The sequence below is a fragment of the Penicillium lagena genome, assembly GCF_028827675.1.
Source record: "Penicillium lagena strain IBT 129212 chromosome Unknown utg000005l_segment0_segment0, whole genome shotgun sequence".
Taxonomy (NCBI): domain Eukaryota; kingdom Fungi; phylum Ascomycota; class Eurotiomycetes; order Eurotiales; family Aspergillaceae; genus Penicillium; species Penicillium lagena.
Window position 1 is genome coordinate 1,352,156 of NW_026623226.1, and position 17,950 is coordinate 1,370,105.

Consider the following 17,950-nt stretch of genomic DNA (forward strand, 5'->3'; position numbering starts at 1 on the left):
AAAGAAAGAAACGGTATATCTTGTTCTTGGAATACAGGTCTGAGAAAGAAATGGGGAGAGTGTAAGGCAGTGTCGTAACCCTAAGCCCAAAGGTATGACTTCGGGTCCTTGTGAAGATTGACTAGCACCGCCTGGGTGTATTTGTCGTGGGACGAGCAAGGGAGGGGGTGAAAATGGTACAAGTAGTGTAGCGCAAGCCGAATCAACAGCTTGACACCTTGCAGGGGGGTTGGATGTGTCTATTTCTTGTGTCGGTCGGCCTGGGCCTTGAGGTACTTGGCAATGAGTTCCTTCCTATTAGAGGGGAGACCAGTTAGCGTCATTATCAAAAGGTAGACCAGGGGATTGGATCACGTACTGCATCTGCGGAGGAGCCTTCTCGTAGTGGCTAAACTCCATGGTGTATTCGCCCTTACCCTGGGTGGCGGCGCGCAGGTGGGTGCTGAAGCCGAACATGCCGTTGAGACTGCAGTCTGCGTAGATAGTGAACTCGTCAACGCCGGTCTCGGTGTCGTTGATGGTGGCACCGCGCTTGTTCAGCAGGCCGATCACATCACCCTGGAACTCCGACGGGGCCGTGACAACGGTCTTCATCAGGGGCTCCAGAACAGAAGGGTTGCTGTCCATGAACGCCTTCCGGAAGGCCTGCTGGGTGGCGTTCTTGAAGGACATTTCGGAAGAGTCCGTCATGTGAGTGGCACCGTCGTTGATGACCATGCGCGTTCCCAGCACCTTGTGGCCGATAAGAGGGCCCTTCTCGCAGGAGAGGTTGAAGCCCTTCTCGCAAGCGTACAGGAACTTCTCGGAAATGCTGCCACCGACAATCTGTTGCTCGAACTTGTTCTCCTCCAGAGATCCTGTGGGCTCCATCCAACCCATGACGCGGGCATATTCACCGGGTCCGCCGGACTGCTTCTTGAGAAGATGGTCGAACTCGACGCGGTTGCCGAGCGTCTCACGGTAGGCCACCTGCGGCTGGCCGGTCTCACAGTCCACGCGGTATTCACGGCGCATACGCTCGACGTAGATATCAAGGTGGAGTTCGCCCATGCCTGAGATGATGGTTTGCTCACTCTCAGTGTCGTACGTTACCCGAAAAGTGGGATCCTCTCTCTGGAAACGAGCCATGGCCTTGGAGAAGTTGGCACCGTCCTTGCTCTGCTTAGGTTTGATGGAAAGGGAAATGACGGGTTCGGGAACAAACATGGACGTCATGCTGTAGCCCAGCTGGCCGTCCGTGAAGGTGTCACCAGAGGCGCAGTCAATACCGAACACAGCACAGATCTCACCGGCGCCGATTTCAGAAACTTCCTCCATCTCGTTGGAGTGCATGCGAACGATGCGGGGCACCTTGACCTTCTTGTCGTTGCGGGCATTGAACACATTGGCACCCTTGCGGAGAGTACCCTGGTACACACGAATGTAGGTCAACTGTCCAAAGTTGCTCTCCTCCAGCTTGAAAGCCAGACCAACAAAGGGCAGAGAGTTGTAGGGAACAAGCTTCACGGATGCCTCGGCGCGCTTCTGATCCAGGGCCAAGTTTTCCACTTCCGCAGGGTTGGGCAGGTAATCTACCACACCATCCAGCATCGGCTGCACGGACTTGTTGGCCAAGGCGGAGCCCATGAAGACCGGGGTGAACTTCAGACCGATAGTTGCGCGGCGAATTGCAGCCCTCATCTGGTCCGGAGTGGGCACGGATTCTTCGAGGAAGATCTCGGCGATTTCATCGTCGACATCGGCGAGAGTTTCGATAAGCATGTTTCTTCGCTCCTCAGCGAGAGCCTTGACCTTCTCAGGAATTTCCTTCACGACAATCTCCTCACCGCTGGCTCCCTCGTTATACAAAGCCTTCATGTCGATCAAGTCCACGACACCCTCAAACTCGTCTTCAGCACCGATGGGGACTTGGACCGCAGCAGCAGGAATCTTGAGTTTGGTGTTGATCTGCTCGACAGCCTTGAACGGGTTGGCGCCCATGCGATCCATCTTGTTGACGAACGAAATGCGAGGCACGTTGTAGCGGCGCATCTGCCGATCAACCGTGATGGTCTGCGACTGGACGCCCGAGACTGCACAGAGGATCATAACAGCACCATCTAGAACGCGCAGCGCTCTCTCGACCTCAATTGTGAAATCAATGTGTCCCGGTGTATCGATCAGGTTGAGGTGATACTTGTGCTCCTTGCCCTCTTTGTCCTTCTTGACCCAGTCACAGAACGTGGCGGCGGACTGGATGGTGATACCCTTCTCGCGCTCCAGATCCATGGAGTCCATCTTGGCGCCGACACTGTCACGTCCGCGCACTTCGTGAATGGCCTTGATCCGGCCGGTGTAGAAGAGGACACGCTCGGTGCAAGTGGTTTTACCACTGTCGATATGGGCCTGAGCGAAGAGAATTATCAGAAGTGGTCCATGAAACGCAAGTTTGAGGGAAAATGTACCGCAATGCCAATATTCCGACATTTGTCCAGGCGAGCAGCCTCCGCGGGATCCAGGTTGTCGATAATGGCGGCTTGCGACAGGGCTTCCGGGTTGGCCGCAGCGGCCTCGAGACTATTCACAGAAAGCCAATTAGAGAGCGGTCGATTGAAAAGCGTGCCAATATACTTACACAGCAGATGCCGCCGCAGAGGCATTCCTCCGCTGGTTCCATTGTCTCTGGATCGACGGGTACACCGGCGCAACTGCGGACGGCCGCAACACAGTCGTGGATGCGCACCGTTGACGCAGGAAAGTCTGTGGCTGAAGACGGACGGGTGATCTGGTCAGACCAGAAACCGCACGGGACTGCAACCGCGCAAGAGTAGGAGACCTCATGGTGTTAGGATTGGGAATCGAAAGTTGTTCTGTTTTTCTCCGAGAAAAAAGTTCAGGAACACGCGTCACGTGATACCATTTCTTACAATTACGAGGACTGAATATTGACTTGAGAAGGTTGAATCCGGATTGCCGTGAAAAGAAAAATAATATACAGTAAGTATCATGAGCGCCGAGACAGCTGACCAGGTAATTGGCCCGTGTTGTACCTATGCGAAAGAAATGCCACCACTTCAAGTAATCCATCCGTATATCCATCAGCCGAAGGCAAGAGACATGCACCTCATGTGCATTCCAACATCCCAGATCTTGACTGCTCGGCCGACAATCGCAGAATAGAGCCGGTCATACACTGCATGGCCGATACGCTCATAACGAGGCAATGGTCATGACAATTCAAGTTTGCTGCATCTGCCCGAACCGGCCGAGGAATCCCACGCGTAGCAAGTCGCCCATCAATAAAAGAACTCGAGAATGTCGCGACAGTGTACAAAACACTGCGACGTCCCATCCACCCTTCTCAATGCATGGCCGGGGTATCCAAAAGAATGCGTCTGTCCGTATGCACGTTGTTGTCGACTCTATTTCCCTTGCCGTTGCTTGTGTTTCGGGTTCTTTGAGCTATTGCAGTGAAAGAAGCAATTAGCATGAAGAACAGCCCTGAAAGGCCAAGATGGACGCACCAAATAATGTACACACGACCCTTCCGTTTAACAGGCTAAAGTTCCCAAAAGTCAAGTCAGTAATCGAATCCAGACCCAAACCCCCCAATTGACCAGGCAAGTGCAAGTGCAAGTGCAAGAGACAGTTCATTCCACGATCATACCTTGCAGCCATCACACAACCGTTTCACCGAAGACCGGGTCTTCATCCCCCGAACCTGCTCGATCTGCCTGGCAGAACCAACAACACCAGCGACGGCAGTGCTTGACTGTGATTGTCCAGCGCGCAACCTTGTGAGACTGTTTCGGATCATGTGCGAGAATGGCCGGAGCGATACAGAGCTGTAGAATGATCGGCGGGAGACGGAGGGGAGGAATTGGCGGACGGCGCCGGAGGAGGCTCCGAAGACGGTGCGGAGGGAGAACATGGTGGGCGATTCCTTGGTTGATCCCAGAAATTGCCTCGAGGAATGGACTGGGAACCCGGAATGGGGAAGTGAGATGGGTGGTGACTTCCTGGTGGTTTTGCTTGGTCTGTTGGTCTGGAAGGCGCAAAGGCTGGCCGGAGGTGTGGTATTGCCGGTGCCGAGTCAGCCAATCATAGTCCAGTATGCGGTGAGAGGAGTATATAGGCGGACAAGAGATGGAAGACGAATATAATGAGATCGTACGATCAAATAATCTTGTCTACGGACAAGCACAGCTATCATACAGAATGAAGCCAATTCCAAGAGTCTATTGAACAAAGCCCGAACGCCAAAGATAAACACAATAAAAAGCTGAAGATGTGGAACCCTGAAACTGGCACGATTCACTAAGCAAGAACCACGGTCATCGACGTATACACAAATTGCGAAATCATTCACTGCGCAAAAATGTTCGGTAGGTCGGAGAGTCGGTGTGTTCGCTGAACGGATATCCCAGATCCCGAAGGAAGTGTTCCAGATCGTCCTTCTCCGCCTGAGGGCATTGGATACCTGCCAGGACCTTGCCGACATCGCCACCATAGTTGCGGTAGTGGAAGAGTGAAATATTCTGGTTCGGCCGCAGCGTGGTCAGGAACTTGGCCAGCGCGCCGGGCCGCTCGGGGAACTCGAACATGAACAGGCGCTCGTCGGCGACGTCGCAGCGGCCCCCGACCAAGAAACGCAGGTGGCGCTTGGCGAGTTCGTCATCACTCAGATCGTGGACGTTCATTCCTGCCTTCTCCAATTCCTGCATGATCTTGGCCAGGTCTTCGCGGCCGGTCAGGGCGGATAGCGAGATGCCCATGAGCACATCGGCAGATGTTTCGCGGGCGTAACGGTAGCTGAATGCCGTGACGGCGTGAGGCAGAATCACTTCGACGAGCTTGGCAAATGCGCCGGGCCTCTCGGGAATCTTCACGCTCAGGAGGGCTTCCTTGCGCTCGCCCAGCGCAGCGCGCTCCGCCACGAAGCGCAGTCGGTCAAAGTCCATGTTCGCACCGGAGGTGACCGCGATCAGTTCGCGGGAGGTGTCGGGGCTGGGGTTCTTGGAAATATACTTTTTAAGACCGGCAAGAGCAAGAGCTCCAGCAGGCTCGATAATGGAGCGGGTATCCTCAAAGGCGTCCTTGATCGCGGCGCAGGTCTCGTCCGTCGATACCTGGATAATGTCATCGATGACCTCCCGGCTGAGTCGGTAGGGCTCCTCTCCGACAGACTTGACCGCCGCACCATCGGCAAAGAGACCGACTTCCTTGAGGAAGACACGGTTGCCTGCACCCAGAGACTGGGCCATGGCGTTGGCATCATACGCCTCTACACCAATGACCTTGACCTGCGGCGCAATGCGCTTGAGATACACACCAACACCAGCAATCAGACCACCACCACCAACGGCGCAAAAGACGGCCTCCAATTTATCCAGGTTGGCCTGGCGCAGGAGCTCCATGCCAATAGTGCCTTGGCCCGCAATCACGTACGGGTCATCAAACGGCGGGATGTTCGTGAGGCCGTGCTGCTTTTCGAGTCGGTGCGCCTCCTCTTTGGCAGCATCGAAGTCGTTACCATGAAGGACCACGCTGCCTCCGAGACGGGCAACATTCAGGTGCTTGATGGCGGGGGTGCCGGAGGGCATGACAATGGTAGCGGGGATTCTCAATTTGCGGGCCGAGAAAGCCACCCCTTGTGCATGGTTTCCTGATATACATGTTAGATGAGCACCATCCGTATATTGTCATCACTCACCTGCAGAGCAGGCAATGACGCCTTTCCACCGTTGCTCGTCGTTCAGGTGAGCCATCTTGTTGTATGCGCCACGCAGCTTGAAGCTGAACACCGGCAGCAGATCCTCCCGCTTGAGCATAACGCGGCTCTCGAGCCGGTTACTCAGGTTCACCGCGTGTGTGAGAGGAGTCTCTTCGATAACATCGTACACTCGTGACGTCAAGATCAGCCGGAGATACTAGTTGAGCGTTCGTTAGAAAGTGGTATAGCATCGGGGGAATCCATCTCACATCGGGGTACCCATTGGGCAGCAGGAAGGCATCGGGGATGCCCCAGTTAGGGGGTAGCTGGGCTCGGGGCGTTCAGATGGAGGGGTGGGAGCGGCGGTATACTCGGTGAGGGCCAGGCCACTCATCTTGGGACTGATGGGCGTCGCCACGCCATTGGGGGTGAACTCGTCGGACATTAGGATTTGAGGGATCCGAAAGAAGACACGGCCAAAAAGGGGGCACAAGAAGGTAATTGCAAACACGACGGACAATTCTTCCTCTCGACTCTGACCTTTTTTTCTTGCGGAGGCGGGACCGGGATCGGAGCGTTATGTCAGCAACCCTGCCTGCCAGCCCTAGTGAATTCTCGTTGAAGCTGTTTGGACTATTATAGCGGAGAATTGCTTTTTACCAGAAGCAGAGTAGATGGAATTGGTTGAAGACGATACTAATACTTGTCCAGTAATGAATCATTTTTGTTTTGAGCTATGTTGATTGCCCAGTGGTACTCCGGTCCCTGATGGGAGCTGCCATACCGCCTTGAAGAGAAAACTGCCCCGTTCTTCGCGACGTCATGCCGAAGCCTTCATCCTTTCTCTGCTCCGACACCGAAAGCGACAGCGGGCCTAGATCGACTCCTCGGCTCGCTATTGTTTAATTTCGTCGCACGTCGATAAACACTGCGACTGTTAGCCGCGCCGACCCGCGATCTCGAACTCCGCGCCGTGCATCATTAGCCTCAACTCACCTCCGTCACCATGGGTCGCGAGCCCGTGCCATCCTCATTTGAGGATAGTCCGTATGTGTGATACTTTTGGAGTAACTGCTCTACCGGATAATGCTAACATTCATTCCCTAATCGTAGTCAATTCAGAGAGGAGTCCTCCCTCCAAAAATTCACCCGACGACTCAAGGAGGAGCCTCTCATTCCACTTGGTACAGCTCCTTCTTTCACCATTCCTCCTGCAACACACTAACTTCTTGGGGATAATAGGATGCGCCGCAACATGCTACGCCCTATACCGCGCCTACCGCTCCATGAAAGCCGGCGACTCCGCTGAGATGAACCGGATGTTCCGGGCCCGTATCTACGCACAGGCATTCACACTAGTCTCCCTCGTTGTGGGCGGGATGTACTTCAAGAGCGAGCGACAGCAGCGCAAGGAATTCGAAAAGGCCGTGGAAGTACGCAAGGCGCAGGAAAAGCGCGATGCATGGCTGCGCGAGTTGGAGGTGCGAGATAAAGAGGATCGCGAGTGGCGCGAGAGACATGCTGCCATTGAGGCTGCTGCTAAGGATGCCGAGAACAAAGCACGGCCCAAGTCTAGTGAGCCTGATGCGGCGCGGGCTGCGATTGAGCCGGCGGATGAGAAGAGCATTGGGGTTTTGGATGCAGTGAGGGCGCTTGTACAGAGGGGGCATTAATAAAATGAGGGTGTATCGTGTATAACAGTGTTTTCTGATATTGTACATATTCTGGAGTAATCTTCTCTCTTCTAAGTCATCCATCAACCGAATAAGCTATCGAGCCTGCTCGTCGATATATCGTCTCATGGTGTCGAATTCGGATTTGCCTGTCTTTAAGCATGTGAGTCAGTAGGAAGAGGACATTTCCGGATTTCAACATACGGAGATCAAGTATCGGATATGGGTCTAATAGCTAGGTCAGTAATTGATTCCATTCCTGACCAAAGGACCACTTACTAGGTCCGACACTTCGCGATGTCGCTCAAATTCATGACGCGCATAGCTGCGCAGCTCGTCTCGCGTTGACGAGGGCGGGATCTCTAGATAAATGCATGAGCAACAGAGCACATAATGAGAACAGAATGAGTTTACTATTTACTGCCCTGACGATTTCGCGCCATAAGGAGAGCACCCGCTGCCTCTGGATGAACTATGTGGATTATCAGCATCACTCCAAGGATCGGGACCAATCGAATCGTCCATACATGATCCAAGCTCACGGTGGGCTTCCTCAGACGGGAGGCCTGTCCGCGGGAAACAGCGGCAAGGAGGGACAGCGATGAGCGCATCAGGTCATTGTTCTTATTCGAGGATAGAATTCGGTGACGGAGCCTTGGGAGGATGGAACGGAAGGCGGTCAAAGCATGATCGTACTTGGTCACGGGTATTTTCGCGTTGTACTTGTACACCCAAGCAATCTATATTTTTTTGTCCTCTCCCCTTGTATTCAAAGAATTCGTTGCTATTTCTCCCAGTTCAACACGCTCGACATAATAAAGAGAGGCATGCCACCCGAAAAGCTATCAACATTACCGAAATTCCTCAGTTATTGGCCACTCCTTTCCACTAATTCAGCAGAACTAATTCCCCCATCTCAGCCAGTGTGGATCGGTTAATTCGCTTCCATTGCTATCGGGTTTATCTGTCTGGAAAGATAGCCGTGATGGCTAAAATCTGCTTGACGTTGAATATAAAGCGCGCTTACCATACCTGTTACATTTCTCATAAGCCATCGCATACAAGGCATCCCATAGTAGATCAGCCCCGTTCATATGGGTGCAAGGATCCATACCGGACTCCCCGTCTGACACGAAAATGTGTTTCCTGGGTCTTTCCAACAACCAACCCCAGATGCTGAGGCTCCACCTCTCGGATGCATATGGGAGCTTTCCACAAATCCCAGTCATCGATACCAGCGCATGTTCCATTCAGCTCAACTGACTGCGGAGAGTTGATCGCCAATGCCAGCAATTCTCCAATACTGCCCCATCGTGTGGTAACCAAGGCCCAGTCGGATAGAGAGCTTCGGAAAGTGACAAACGCCCACCATGCAAGATATAAAACCACAATGCTGCCGAAGGTGAGGAGAACTATCAGTCCAAACACGGTAGTCTTGCTGTTGATGGCGTATCCATAGCCCCATCGGTCGACACTCAGGTCAAACCGGGTCCAGTATAGCGCAGAGTCTTGCTTATACTCGTCAATCGTCCAGGTGGAATTGCTTTGTGGCGATTGAGCCCCAACTCGAAACCTTAGAGATGTCAGATCTGCATAGGTCGAGTTGTGGTAGTACATGGCGTCGATATCATAAGCATATCCAATCCTTGATAGGCCATCTGCGACAACAAAACCGAGAATAGTCGCTATATCCTGGCTCATAGTTCTGCTTTGAATCAATAAGTTTGAAGCAAATTTCTGGCCATAGTATGACGCTGACGCGGAGGGATTGGTTTGGTAGTCATCCCCTCGGAGAATCAGGGGCTGTATAAGCTCAGACATGGCCGTACTAGGTCCGAATCGGCGAGCTCGAGGGACTGGAAGATCCAAAAGTTTCGCCCATTCAGTGGATATCTTGATGATATTTGAGGCATTAAGCGTCTGGATGGAGATTCGGGCATCTTGGCCAAAGTCTTCAAGCTGAGTTATATTGTCATGGACAAGGTCGGTCATTGTAGGATCGTATGATAAGTCGGAGCTAATCCAACGAGCCTCAACTGTACAGGGAACAATCCAGCTGGACTGGACTGTGGTACCATTAACAACTGGCACGTATGGAATCGAGAAGACAGCACCAAGCGAGGCATTCACTGCAGTATGCTGCAAATCTATCCAAGTGAAGTTGACGATGTTTAACTGAGTTCGTGTGTAGTTCCAGGTGGATGTAGGGATATTCCAACCTAAATTATTGGTAGTCGCAATGCCAGTGTCACCAAAACGGTTGTGGCTGAAGGGCGCGGTCAGCGGCTGTGATTGATTTCGGCTATCATAGTAGTCGTAGGTTGAGCAGCGGACGCTGACCAATGGGTCCCAAACAGGAATGCTCTTGTCAATCTGAAGCCTTGGCCTGGCCGCTCGGTTTATAGGCCCCAGATTGACGTCTTTGGCCCAGTTCCAGACCAAGCCAAGGATTGCCACCATCCAGTGTGTGGTTGTCGTTGTAAGCACCTCGACACCTATACTCAACGCATACTTCTCTAGGGTCTCATTTTGTTTTCTGGTGAATTGGTCATGATTATCGGCAAAAACCGGAATGTCCGTAATGTCCCAGACCTCCGGGATGTCGACTTCACCGTCTGCATATGACTGTAGCCGCCTCCGGGCTCCACTAGATATCTCAGTCATGGTGATATTAGGTTGCAGGCCGGAGCTCTCGTAGGCGCTGACCCACGCCTTAATGTCATCCAGCCCCTGTCCGGGACAAATATTACTTGCATTTGCCAACTGGTAGCAATCGGAAACATACTTGGGAACCACGGTCATTGGCCAAATGTCTTTTCGGCTCGCCCTCACGATTATCGGAATGCCCTTTCCCGTCCTGTCTTCAGAGTATGGCTCCGCGATGTGCCACCAATCCAGACTGGGAACCAGCATGATGGCTGACACAGGACTGAGGGTTGTGATCAAGAGGGTTGTGAGGAAGAGACCGAGCATAAGAATTAGGCGCGGTCGCGAGAAACTGCCCCAGAACTCGGAGCTGATCAGATAATCGGGTGCGCTGATCCTAAACGGAGCGGTCACAAGGCCCAAAGGCAGGCCACGCGATCCCAGAAGCAAGCTTCTGGAGAAATGGAAAACAATAGCCGTGAGAGACGCAACCATGAAAAGCTCATGGAGCTTTGCGGCGAATTGCATGGCGTTGAGAGCTTCGTTGGTACTCATCACTCCAAATTTCGTGTCGTCTACATCTCCAAAATAGCATTGACGGAGACTGAGCTGTATAACAGCAGCCGTCATTCCGAGTGCAATGATATGTGTAAGAATTTGAAGGAGGACAGAGCGGCGGGTAGCGCCGACGAATTTAGGGTTGTCTTCTTTCAACAGAGCGACAGGGTCATAGGAGTATGCCGCAAGCATATGGCTCGAAATGCCTTTTTCTTGGGTCATTGTGGAGGATTTACATAAGAGTAAGTTCCTTGGACTTGGAGAAACATGGTTGAAGTAGGCACGGTGGCGCTTTAAAAGATACGGCTGGGCAAGGCTGGGTGTTTGTCGGGTGTTACCCACCAGTTCCTCTAGGGCGAAGAGGCTTAGATTTTGGTGCTATTGGACGATATGAATAGACAGCACATAACTGGATGCGTGTTCGGGATAAACGAGAGGAGGTCTCTAGAAAGCCAAGCCCGCTAAGAAGAGGCGATGCTCTCGCATGATTGTACCCTTGTCCTTTCTGGGAACACCAGTGGTCTTCATCTGCAGTAGACTCGGCGATAAGCGAGCCCTGATTGGTTGGGTTGCTTATTGGTCTGGTTCAAGTGACAGGCGGCACACATGTAGTCTTCTCTCCATCACCATGAATATTATGGGGCTGAGCAGTGGTACAACCGTCTCCATGAAATTGGCTTGGCAATGTCGGGCTTAGAGGCGTATTTAACAGGTAGTGGTGGGTTGACAACAAATGGGAGATGAAGATCTTGGTCACCTGACAGCCCGAACAGTTGATGTAAATAGAGAATTTTCTTATAGTCTACTGCTATTTTTGCCTAGAAAATCTAAGGTCAAAAACAGAGGGAGGACAAAATCTGCTTGCTAACCACTGTCTTCTGAATAGAGAAGGTCTCGAGAATCTGGCAAGGTCACTCTCCTCTGCCACTATTTTGACAGAATCTAAGTTTTATTACATCGCCATCCAACACCCAGCGAGCCATTCGCCCGTCGGCAGCAGCCGCTTTCTGCGATTTTTTGGGTGACAAGGGGCCATAATCACATTACCGAATACCTCAAATTAACGAATGTATCCGGCGGTGAGAGGCCGACTTCTTGGGGGCGGGTAGTGCCTTCCCCAAATTAAATCGTTAAAGCAAGTAATTATTGTATGCCGCGTACACCAGGGTGCTGCCTAGTTCGTCTCTCTTTCTTTAAGGGCAGTCTTTCCACCCAGTAATGTTCTTCTACCTTCATCAACGGTGATCATGGACGTCAATTCCAATTCCACAGCCAGCTCGTCGGCTACGCTCAGCCCTGTAGCCCTGGCGGCTAGAGGAAATGAGATTAAAGGTCTCGATATCTTCCAGAAGACAACAGATGACTTTACGCTACCCAGGGTAAAGGAGCTCATGTCGGAAATGAACGCAGATCAGCCTAGCGGAGGCACCGACATGGCATATGGGAAGGCAAATTCCCAGATTCTTCGCTTTTGGAAGGCCAATCCATCCAAATCATCCAAAGCTCCGATTGTCCTCTTTGTTCATGGCGGAAGTTGGCGCTCGGGGACTTACTTAGACTCTATTGGGTCCGCCAAAGTTGGCCATTTGATCGACAAAGGTTATGCCTTCGCTACGGTCAACTATACACTTATCCCCTCTGTGACGGTGGAAGAGCAAGTACAAGAAGTGGCCCACGCAATCAACTATCTAGTGGAAAACGCAATTAGACTCGACATTGATTCTGAACGAGTCATTTTGATGGGGCACAGTTCCGGGGCCCATGTTGTCACTCTGTTGGGAACTGATGCGAGCTACCTGGAGCGAGCGGGAACTAGTATTTCCATTGTTAAGGCCGTCATCGCCCTGGACGGCTCCAACTACAACGCAGCGGCTGAGATTCTCGATAATCCGGGCCAGATTGCGGACAATATGATTTATGGGTTCGGTACCGATCTGAAGCGACTAATTGCCGTGTCACCTACTTATCATGCCCGCGCGCCTAACGCACGCGCGTTCCTGCTTCTCCACGCTCATCGACATGGGGACATCCGCCAGGCAGTCGAACTAGCCGTAGCGCTAAATTCTGCAGGTACCGATACTACGTTGCATGTATTTGAAGGGCAGGGTTTCGAAGGCCATATTCAAATGCTGCTCCGATTGGGGGATCCGACCTATCCTGCCACGTGCGTGATGGACAACTGGCTCAAGATCCACGTTCCAGTGATTTGAACCTTACAGACCCATTTTTATGGGGCGACGCGACGCAGCTATGCTAATCCTTTTGGACCCTCACGTATTATCTTTGCACCCTTCTGAGCGTTTTTCCATTCCTTATTTCTCGCCGTATAACCTCCATTCTCGCCGTATAACATCCATAGCTAGCCTTGGGTCAAATGTGGTTGACCAGAAACCACGATGAAAGCCAAGGAATGTAGTAAGTATGATCCGTGGGACGGGGCAAGACCCCTGATGGGACTCCAATTTACTCCAATTTCCCATGCTCTTCGAGGACCTATAGGAGTTGCCGATGCCAGCCGAAAGTTTATCCCTCGTGGGCTCATGCAGCCAACATAGATTGGGCCTAGTGAATTCCCGGGAATTGATTCTGATTGGCTCAGATAAAATAAATACGCCCAGCGATCCCGAGTGGGTCATAAGGCTTGGTGCGCAGTTCCAGCCGACACTGCGGGAGAGGAGTTAAGCCCCGAGCTCCTGTTTGTTTCTACCGTAACGCTCCACCGGCATCATGTAGTGGTACAGAGGGGCACGCCGGTGATTGGACTGATACTCGACTTGCTCTGAACTACAGGGCTTGTGTGGCTTCTATCGGCCACGCGTTGCCCTAACGCGACTTCGATGCGCTCAGGCACGTGCCGTGCCAGTCGTAGCCCTATTCGCGCTTGAGTTTTTTCCCTCTTCTTTCGGACTAGGGGTTTGACATGGCGTCGGTGGCAGTCTTAGTCCACGAGGATGATTTAAAAACCCTGCCATACCCCCCTCCTCCCTTCATCTTATTGTGACATGACCGTTGTCGTTCGTTGTTCTCGATGGCTTCCCTAGACCCCGAGAAGATCTCCGAGAAGACCCCTGAGCCTCTCCAGGGGGAGGCCGAGGCGCAAATCCCGCTCGACGCCCTTCCCAAGTCTCGCTGGGAGCGGAGTTGGCCTGTTATCGCCTGTGGTGCTGGTCTCTTCTCCGATGGATATCTGAACGGCGTATGTCGCACCAAATCCTCGCCGTGGGAATAAGCACACCGTTATTATTAAAATAGAACTGGACTAACCTCTGATCCCCGCAGGTTATCGGGTCCGTGGATACCATGCTGACCCGTATTTACCCCACGGACTACAAAAATTCCCCGGCACTCCGCAATGTCTCCTCCCTCGTCTTCGTCGGCGAGGTGGTCGGCATGTTGATCTTTGGCATCACCAGTGACTACTGGTCGCGCAAGTGGTCTCTGATGATCTCAACCTTTATCCTGATTGTGTTCGCCGCTCTGAGCGCTGGCTCGTATGGCTATCACGGCAGCCCGACAGGGCTCTTTGCTGCCCTCACGGCGTATCGTTTTATAATGGGCATCGGAATCGGAGGCGAATATCCTGCGGGGTCCGTCGCCGCCGCAGAGAGCACCGGCGAGCTAAAAGAAGGCCATCGCAACCGTTGGTTCATCTTCTTCACCGACTTTATCATTGATTTTGGCTTCGTTGTCGCCGCTTTCGTGCCCATGGTCCTCGTCCTTATCTTCGGGGAGGACAATCTAGAGGCGCCATGGCGTATTGCCCTGGGCCTAGGAGTTATTCCGCCACTCAGTCTAGTGTACCTGCGATTCAAACTAAAAGAGCCGGAAGAGTTCAGCCGAGAGCGCATGCGTCGATTCCCCTATGCTCTGATCATCAAGTAATATTCCCTAAGCTCTGTTCGTGGGAGGGACAAATTCGCTGACAGTCTGTTATCTTTAGGTTCCACTGGAAGCGCCTGGTATGATACAGTTTCTCCTTTGATTGTTATTGATCTCCGTCGAGTTTACTCTCGTTCCTCTTTTTGGATACTAATAGACCATAGCTTGTTGTGTCCCTCGTCTGGTTCATCTACGATTTCTCCGTGTTTGCCTTCAATACCTACTCGTCAGTCTGGCTAGATACCATTCTTGGATCGACCGCTCCCCTGTGGAAGATTTTCGGCTGGAACGTCGTGGTCAATCTCCTTTATCTTCCCGGATCCTTTGCCGGTGCATTTGTCAGTGACTGGATTGGGCCGCGTATGTGTCTGATCGTCGGAATGACCGCTCAGTCTGTGGTCGGCTTTATCATGTCCGGCTGCTACGCATATTTGTCGATCCCCAAAAATGTCGCAGGATTTGTTGTCGTCTATGGGTGAGTCTGCCGAAACGATCTAGTTATCTTGATTGGTCTTGTCATAACTGACCAATCTACTAGTATCTTCTTGTCCTTGGGCGAGATGGGCCCTGGCGACAATATCGGTCTGCTTGCATCCAAAACTAGCGCCACCGCTGTGCGTGGCCAGTACTATGCCATCGCTGCTGCAATTGGCAAAATCGGTGCCTTTGTCGGAACCTATGTTTTCCCCTTGCTCATGAAGAATCCTGATCCCATCCGCGCGGGTCAAAATCCGTTCTTCGTCGCTAGTGCATTGTGTATTTTTGCGTCGCTTATTGTTTACTTTGGCTTGCCTCATGTCGGACAAGTGAGTTTGTCGCTTCCCATCATTTTGTGTGGACCACACGGACTGATCTAATTTATTCTTTAGGATACTATTACCAAAGAGGACGAGGCATTCCGCGCATATCTGGAAGCCCATGGATATGACACCTCCACTATGGGGATAAGGAACGACACCTCTATGGTGCAAACGGAGTGATGGAAATGATAATTGTGGGGTTTGTCTCTTAATTGATCGCAGCAGTAAACCTCTTGTTTTCTAAGTTCAATTCAAGCAAAACCATTTGACAGTTGTTGATTGGTAACAGCATGGACCACTTAGATATAAATGCCGCTAGAGAGGTTCCCCAGCAGATCGCATGGCCGTAGCTGTTGTTAAATGTAGTCCTTGATTGAGGGTTGGGCCTGGATTAATGTGGATATTGACTGGACCACTGACTCTGAAGCGAGAGATAGATATAAATTTCCCAAAATATCCAGATAAGGAGCCGATGTCGCCCGTTGTATACTGTCGATCAGTTTATCAGCACGTGACTGATGGTCCGCCCGGAATTTTTGTTCTTGTCGACATCCGAACTACTAGTAACAACACACGACTCAGGGCTATTACATGGCCTGTCTTGCGCATTGGACAGTTTGAGATAGATCGTATCCCACAGGAACCAAAATTCATGTGACATAGCATCTATCGGTCTCCGTCACCAGCCCGAAGGACGGAGGACCCAAGCGGTCTCGCGAGGAATGTCCTCATTCTCCGAGCAGTCTTCCCAGTTCAACCCACCGCAGTCCGCACAGCCTCGCAAATCACTATTCGGTAGCCCCAGCAGCGATGCCGCACATTCGCCCTCTCGGCCACCGCGACGATCATTATTCGGTGGACCCAGCGGTCACGATGGCACCGTGGAAACGCGCCCCGTGGAGGAGTCTGTGGCTCACAAGGGTGCACGAGAGGAGGACGGCTATGAGGTTGACATGATGATGGGGCATCAACAAGCCCCAACGGGCGATTATTCCTCCGATGGCGATAGTTTCCCCGGGAGCGATGAAGATGACGACTCGCTGGGTTCGGATATCGATGATCACGATACGGGCAAGTCTAAGCAGCCACAAAGAGGTCCGGTATACGGGGGACAATTCCGAGAATTTGTCCTTGACCGAGGAAAGGATTTACCCTTGGGGTCTACACGCCCAAACCGCTGGATGGGATCTCGGTCTACTTACAAGAGAGTAACGGCGAACGACCGAGGCGCTGCAGATTCCATAATCAGAAACCGAGCTCGGGATCTGGCTTCGCACCTCTATAATGCGCATGCCATCCGCAAGCGAATGGACAAACAAACTTCACTGAATATCAAACGATGGGTCGCGTGGCCTATGCCGGCCGAGAAGGTCCCGCGTGTCGGTGAATTTATCCACAACCATCTGGATGATCCAGAAACATGGCGCATGCCACCTGATCCCCGACTCAGCGCTGAACTGGAAGAGTCTATTATGGCAGTGATGACTAGGACTGCCAAGGAGAGATTCCAAGCCCGCGAATGGGATCTTACGGAAGTGAAGAAGAGTGTCGACTACGATGGCAAAATGGACAGCGATCCCGAAGATGACGATGAAATACCACTGCGGCCGGTGGTTCTGGCCGACGACGATCAGACTCGGCAGCACTTACGACCGCTTTCTCGAAAGGTCATCTCACGTCTGGACCGTGTATTGGTTGGGCTCCATCAGTCGATGAAAGGGAAGATCGGCGAAGGGTCTAGCAGCGAGTCCTCCAGTGATGCCGACAGCGTCATCTCGCAGGCCTCCAAGTCGGTCAGGAGCACGAGCAGGAGTCGGTCGCGCGGCCGAAAACGAGCTCGTCGTAATCTTCGCCCCGAACAGCCGTCCGGCAGCCGCAGTCAACAGCTGGCTTCAGAGAACGAGGCTCAGGACCGGAGTATGTTCGGGACGTCTCGTTCCCGCGGCCGGTCTCGCTCCCCCAACCAAGAGAGCCAATCGCAATCCTTTACCAACCGCAAGCATCACCTGCGTGACTGGAGCGAGGTAATGGGAGTCGCATCGATGATCGGCCTCCCCTCCGCTGCCGTGATGCGAGCCTCCAAGCGATGCACCGACCTATTCGGCGAAGACATGACATTCCGGACGTTCCATGAAGGACGGATCAAAGCCCAGGCCGCGCGCAACAGCCGATATGAGTACACTGACTACACCTACACCGAGAGCGAGGGTGAGATAGAGGAGCCGTCCAGTCCGCCGGCTCCGGACCGGCAGCCACCACCACCCAAGCCCAAGAGCCGAGCAGGGCGAGCTCGGTCACGTCTTTCATCCGCCCCAGCATCGGAGCCGCCGAGTGCAGAGTTTGCATCCGAGCAGGAAATGGAAGTATCAACACCATCGGTTCCCTCGCAAGCGGCAAAGGGCAAGGGACCCCATCGCAAACTGGATCTGGTGTGCCCAGTGAAGAAGTGCCCGCGACATACCAATGGGTTTTCGAGGACGTGGAATCTCAACCTCCACATGAAGCGGGTTCACCCGAGTTATCGCGTACCAGAGCCGTCGAGCCGGGCAGAACGATCGGTCAGCACGGCGAGTGCTTCGGCCAATGTATCCGTGGTGGAAATCCACGATTAGGGTCTGGGGTGGTATTACGCGTACACTATCGCTGGCACCGGGGGGCGTGATTGGGTGATTTTCCCGAAAATTGGCTGTGACTGGATTGAA

At 52.7% G+C, this 17,950-nt stretch overlaps 10 protein-coding genes across 10 annotated transcripts; 4 read left to right on the forward strand and 6 right to left on the reverse strand.

Annotated features, from left to right (window-relative positions):
• Window positions 1–239: 239 nt before the first annotated feature.
• N7510_007239 (elongation factor G) lies at window positions 240–2,820 on the reverse strand (the record flags this gene model as incomplete). Its single annotated transcript, XM_056979164.1, has 4 exons — window positions 240–294; window positions 359–2,385; window positions 2,445–2,556; window positions 2,615–2,820. The coding sequence occupies 4 exons, from the start codon at window positions 2,818–2,820 to the stop codon at window positions 240–242; spliced, it is 2,400 nt and encodes a 799-aa protein (XP_056832207.1).
• A 581-nt stretch (window positions 2,821–3,401) lies between these two features.
• N7510_007240 (50S ribosomal protein L36) lies at window positions 3,402–3,910 on the reverse strand (the record flags this gene model as incomplete). The annotated part of the gene is made up of 3 exons (XM_056979165.1): window positions 3,402–3,441; window positions 3,504–3,538; window positions 3,647–3,910. The coding sequence occupies 3 exons, from the start codon at window positions 3,908–3,910 to the stop codon at window positions 3,402–3,404; spliced, it is 339 nt and encodes a 112-aa protein (XP_056832208.1).
• Window positions 3,911–4,340: 430 nt separating this feature from the next.
• Window positions 4,341–6,137, reverse strand: N7510_007241 (threonine dehydratase, biosynthetic; the record flags this gene model as incomplete). The annotated part of the gene is made up of 3 exons (XM_056979166.1): window positions 4,341–5,644; window positions 5,693–5,881; window positions 5,972–6,137. The coding sequence occupies 3 exons, from the start codon at window positions 6,135–6,137 to the stop codon at window positions 4,341–4,343; spliced, it is 1,659 nt and encodes a 552-aa protein (XP_056832209.1).
• Window positions 6,138–6,698: 561 nt separating this feature from the next.
• On the forward strand, window positions 6,699–7,365 carry rcf1 (respiratory supercomplex assembly factor RCF1; the record flags this gene model as incomplete). Its single annotated transcript, XM_056979167.1, has 3 exons — window positions 6,699–6,739; window positions 6,806–6,876; window positions 6,935–7,365. The coding sequence occupies 3 exons, from the start codon at window positions 6,699–6,701 to the stop codon at window positions 7,363–7,365; spliced, it is 543 nt and encodes a 180-aa protein (XP_056832210.1).
• Window positions 7,366–7,605: 240 nt separating this feature from the next.
• N7510_007243 (LYR motif-containing protein 2) lies at window positions 7,606–7,976 on the reverse strand (the record flags this gene model as incomplete). The annotated part of the gene is made up of 3 exons (XM_056979168.1): window positions 7,606–7,727; window positions 7,780–7,837; window positions 7,893–7,976. 3 exons carry the CDS (start codon window positions 7,974–7,976, stop codon window positions 7,606–7,608), a joined length of 264 nt encoding a protein of 87 aa, XP_056832211.1.
• A 469-nt stretch (window positions 7,977–8,445) lies between these two features.
• Window positions 8,446–9,357, reverse strand: N7510_007244 (uncharacterized protein; the record flags this gene model as incomplete). Its single annotated transcript, XM_056979169.1, has 1 exon — window positions 8,446–9,357. One exon carries the CDS (start codon window positions 9,355–9,357, stop codon window positions 8,446–8,448), a length of 912 nt encoding a protein of 303 aa, XP_056832212.1.
• Window positions 9,358–9,613: 256 nt separating this feature from the next.
• On the reverse strand, window positions 9,614–10,791 carry N7510_007245 (uncharacterized protein; the record flags this gene model as incomplete). Its single annotated transcript, XM_056979170.1, has 2 exons — window positions 9,614–9,667; window positions 9,706–10,791. 2 exons carry the CDS (start codon window positions 10,789–10,791, stop codon window positions 9,614–9,616), a joined length of 1,140 nt encoding a protein of 379 aa, XP_056832213.1.
• A 1,025-nt stretch (window positions 10,792–11,816) lies between these two features.
• Window positions 11,817–12,779, forward strand: N7510_007246 (alpha/beta hydrolase; the record flags this gene model as incomplete). The annotated part of the gene is made up of 1 exon (XM_056979171.1): window positions 11,817–12,779. The coding sequence occupies one exon, from the start codon at window positions 11,817–11,819 to the stop codon at window positions 12,777–12,779; it is 963 nt and encodes a 320-aa protein (XP_056832214.1).
• An 818-nt stretch (window positions 12,780–13,597) lies between these two features.
• N7510_007247 (Glycerophosphodiester transporter GIT2) lies at window positions 13,598–15,428 on the forward strand (the record flags this gene model as incomplete). The annotated part of the gene is made up of 6 exons (XM_056979172.1): window positions 13,598–13,765; window positions 13,849–14,447; window positions 14,510–14,528; window positions 14,613–14,923; window positions 14,987–15,254; window positions 15,318–15,428. 6 exons carry the CDS (start codon window positions 13,598–13,600, stop codon window positions 15,426–15,428), a joined length of 1,476 nt encoding a protein of 491 aa, XP_056832215.1.
• Window positions 15,429–15,970: 542 nt separating this feature from the next.
• N7510_007248 (uncharacterized protein) lies at window positions 15,971–17,860 on the forward strand (the record flags this gene model as incomplete). The annotated part of the gene is made up of 1 exon (XM_056979173.1): window positions 15,971–17,860. One exon carries the CDS (start codon window positions 15,971–15,973, stop codon window positions 17,858–17,860), a length of 1,890 nt encoding a protein of 629 aa, XP_056832216.1.
• Window positions 17,861–17,950: the final 90 nt, after the last annotated feature.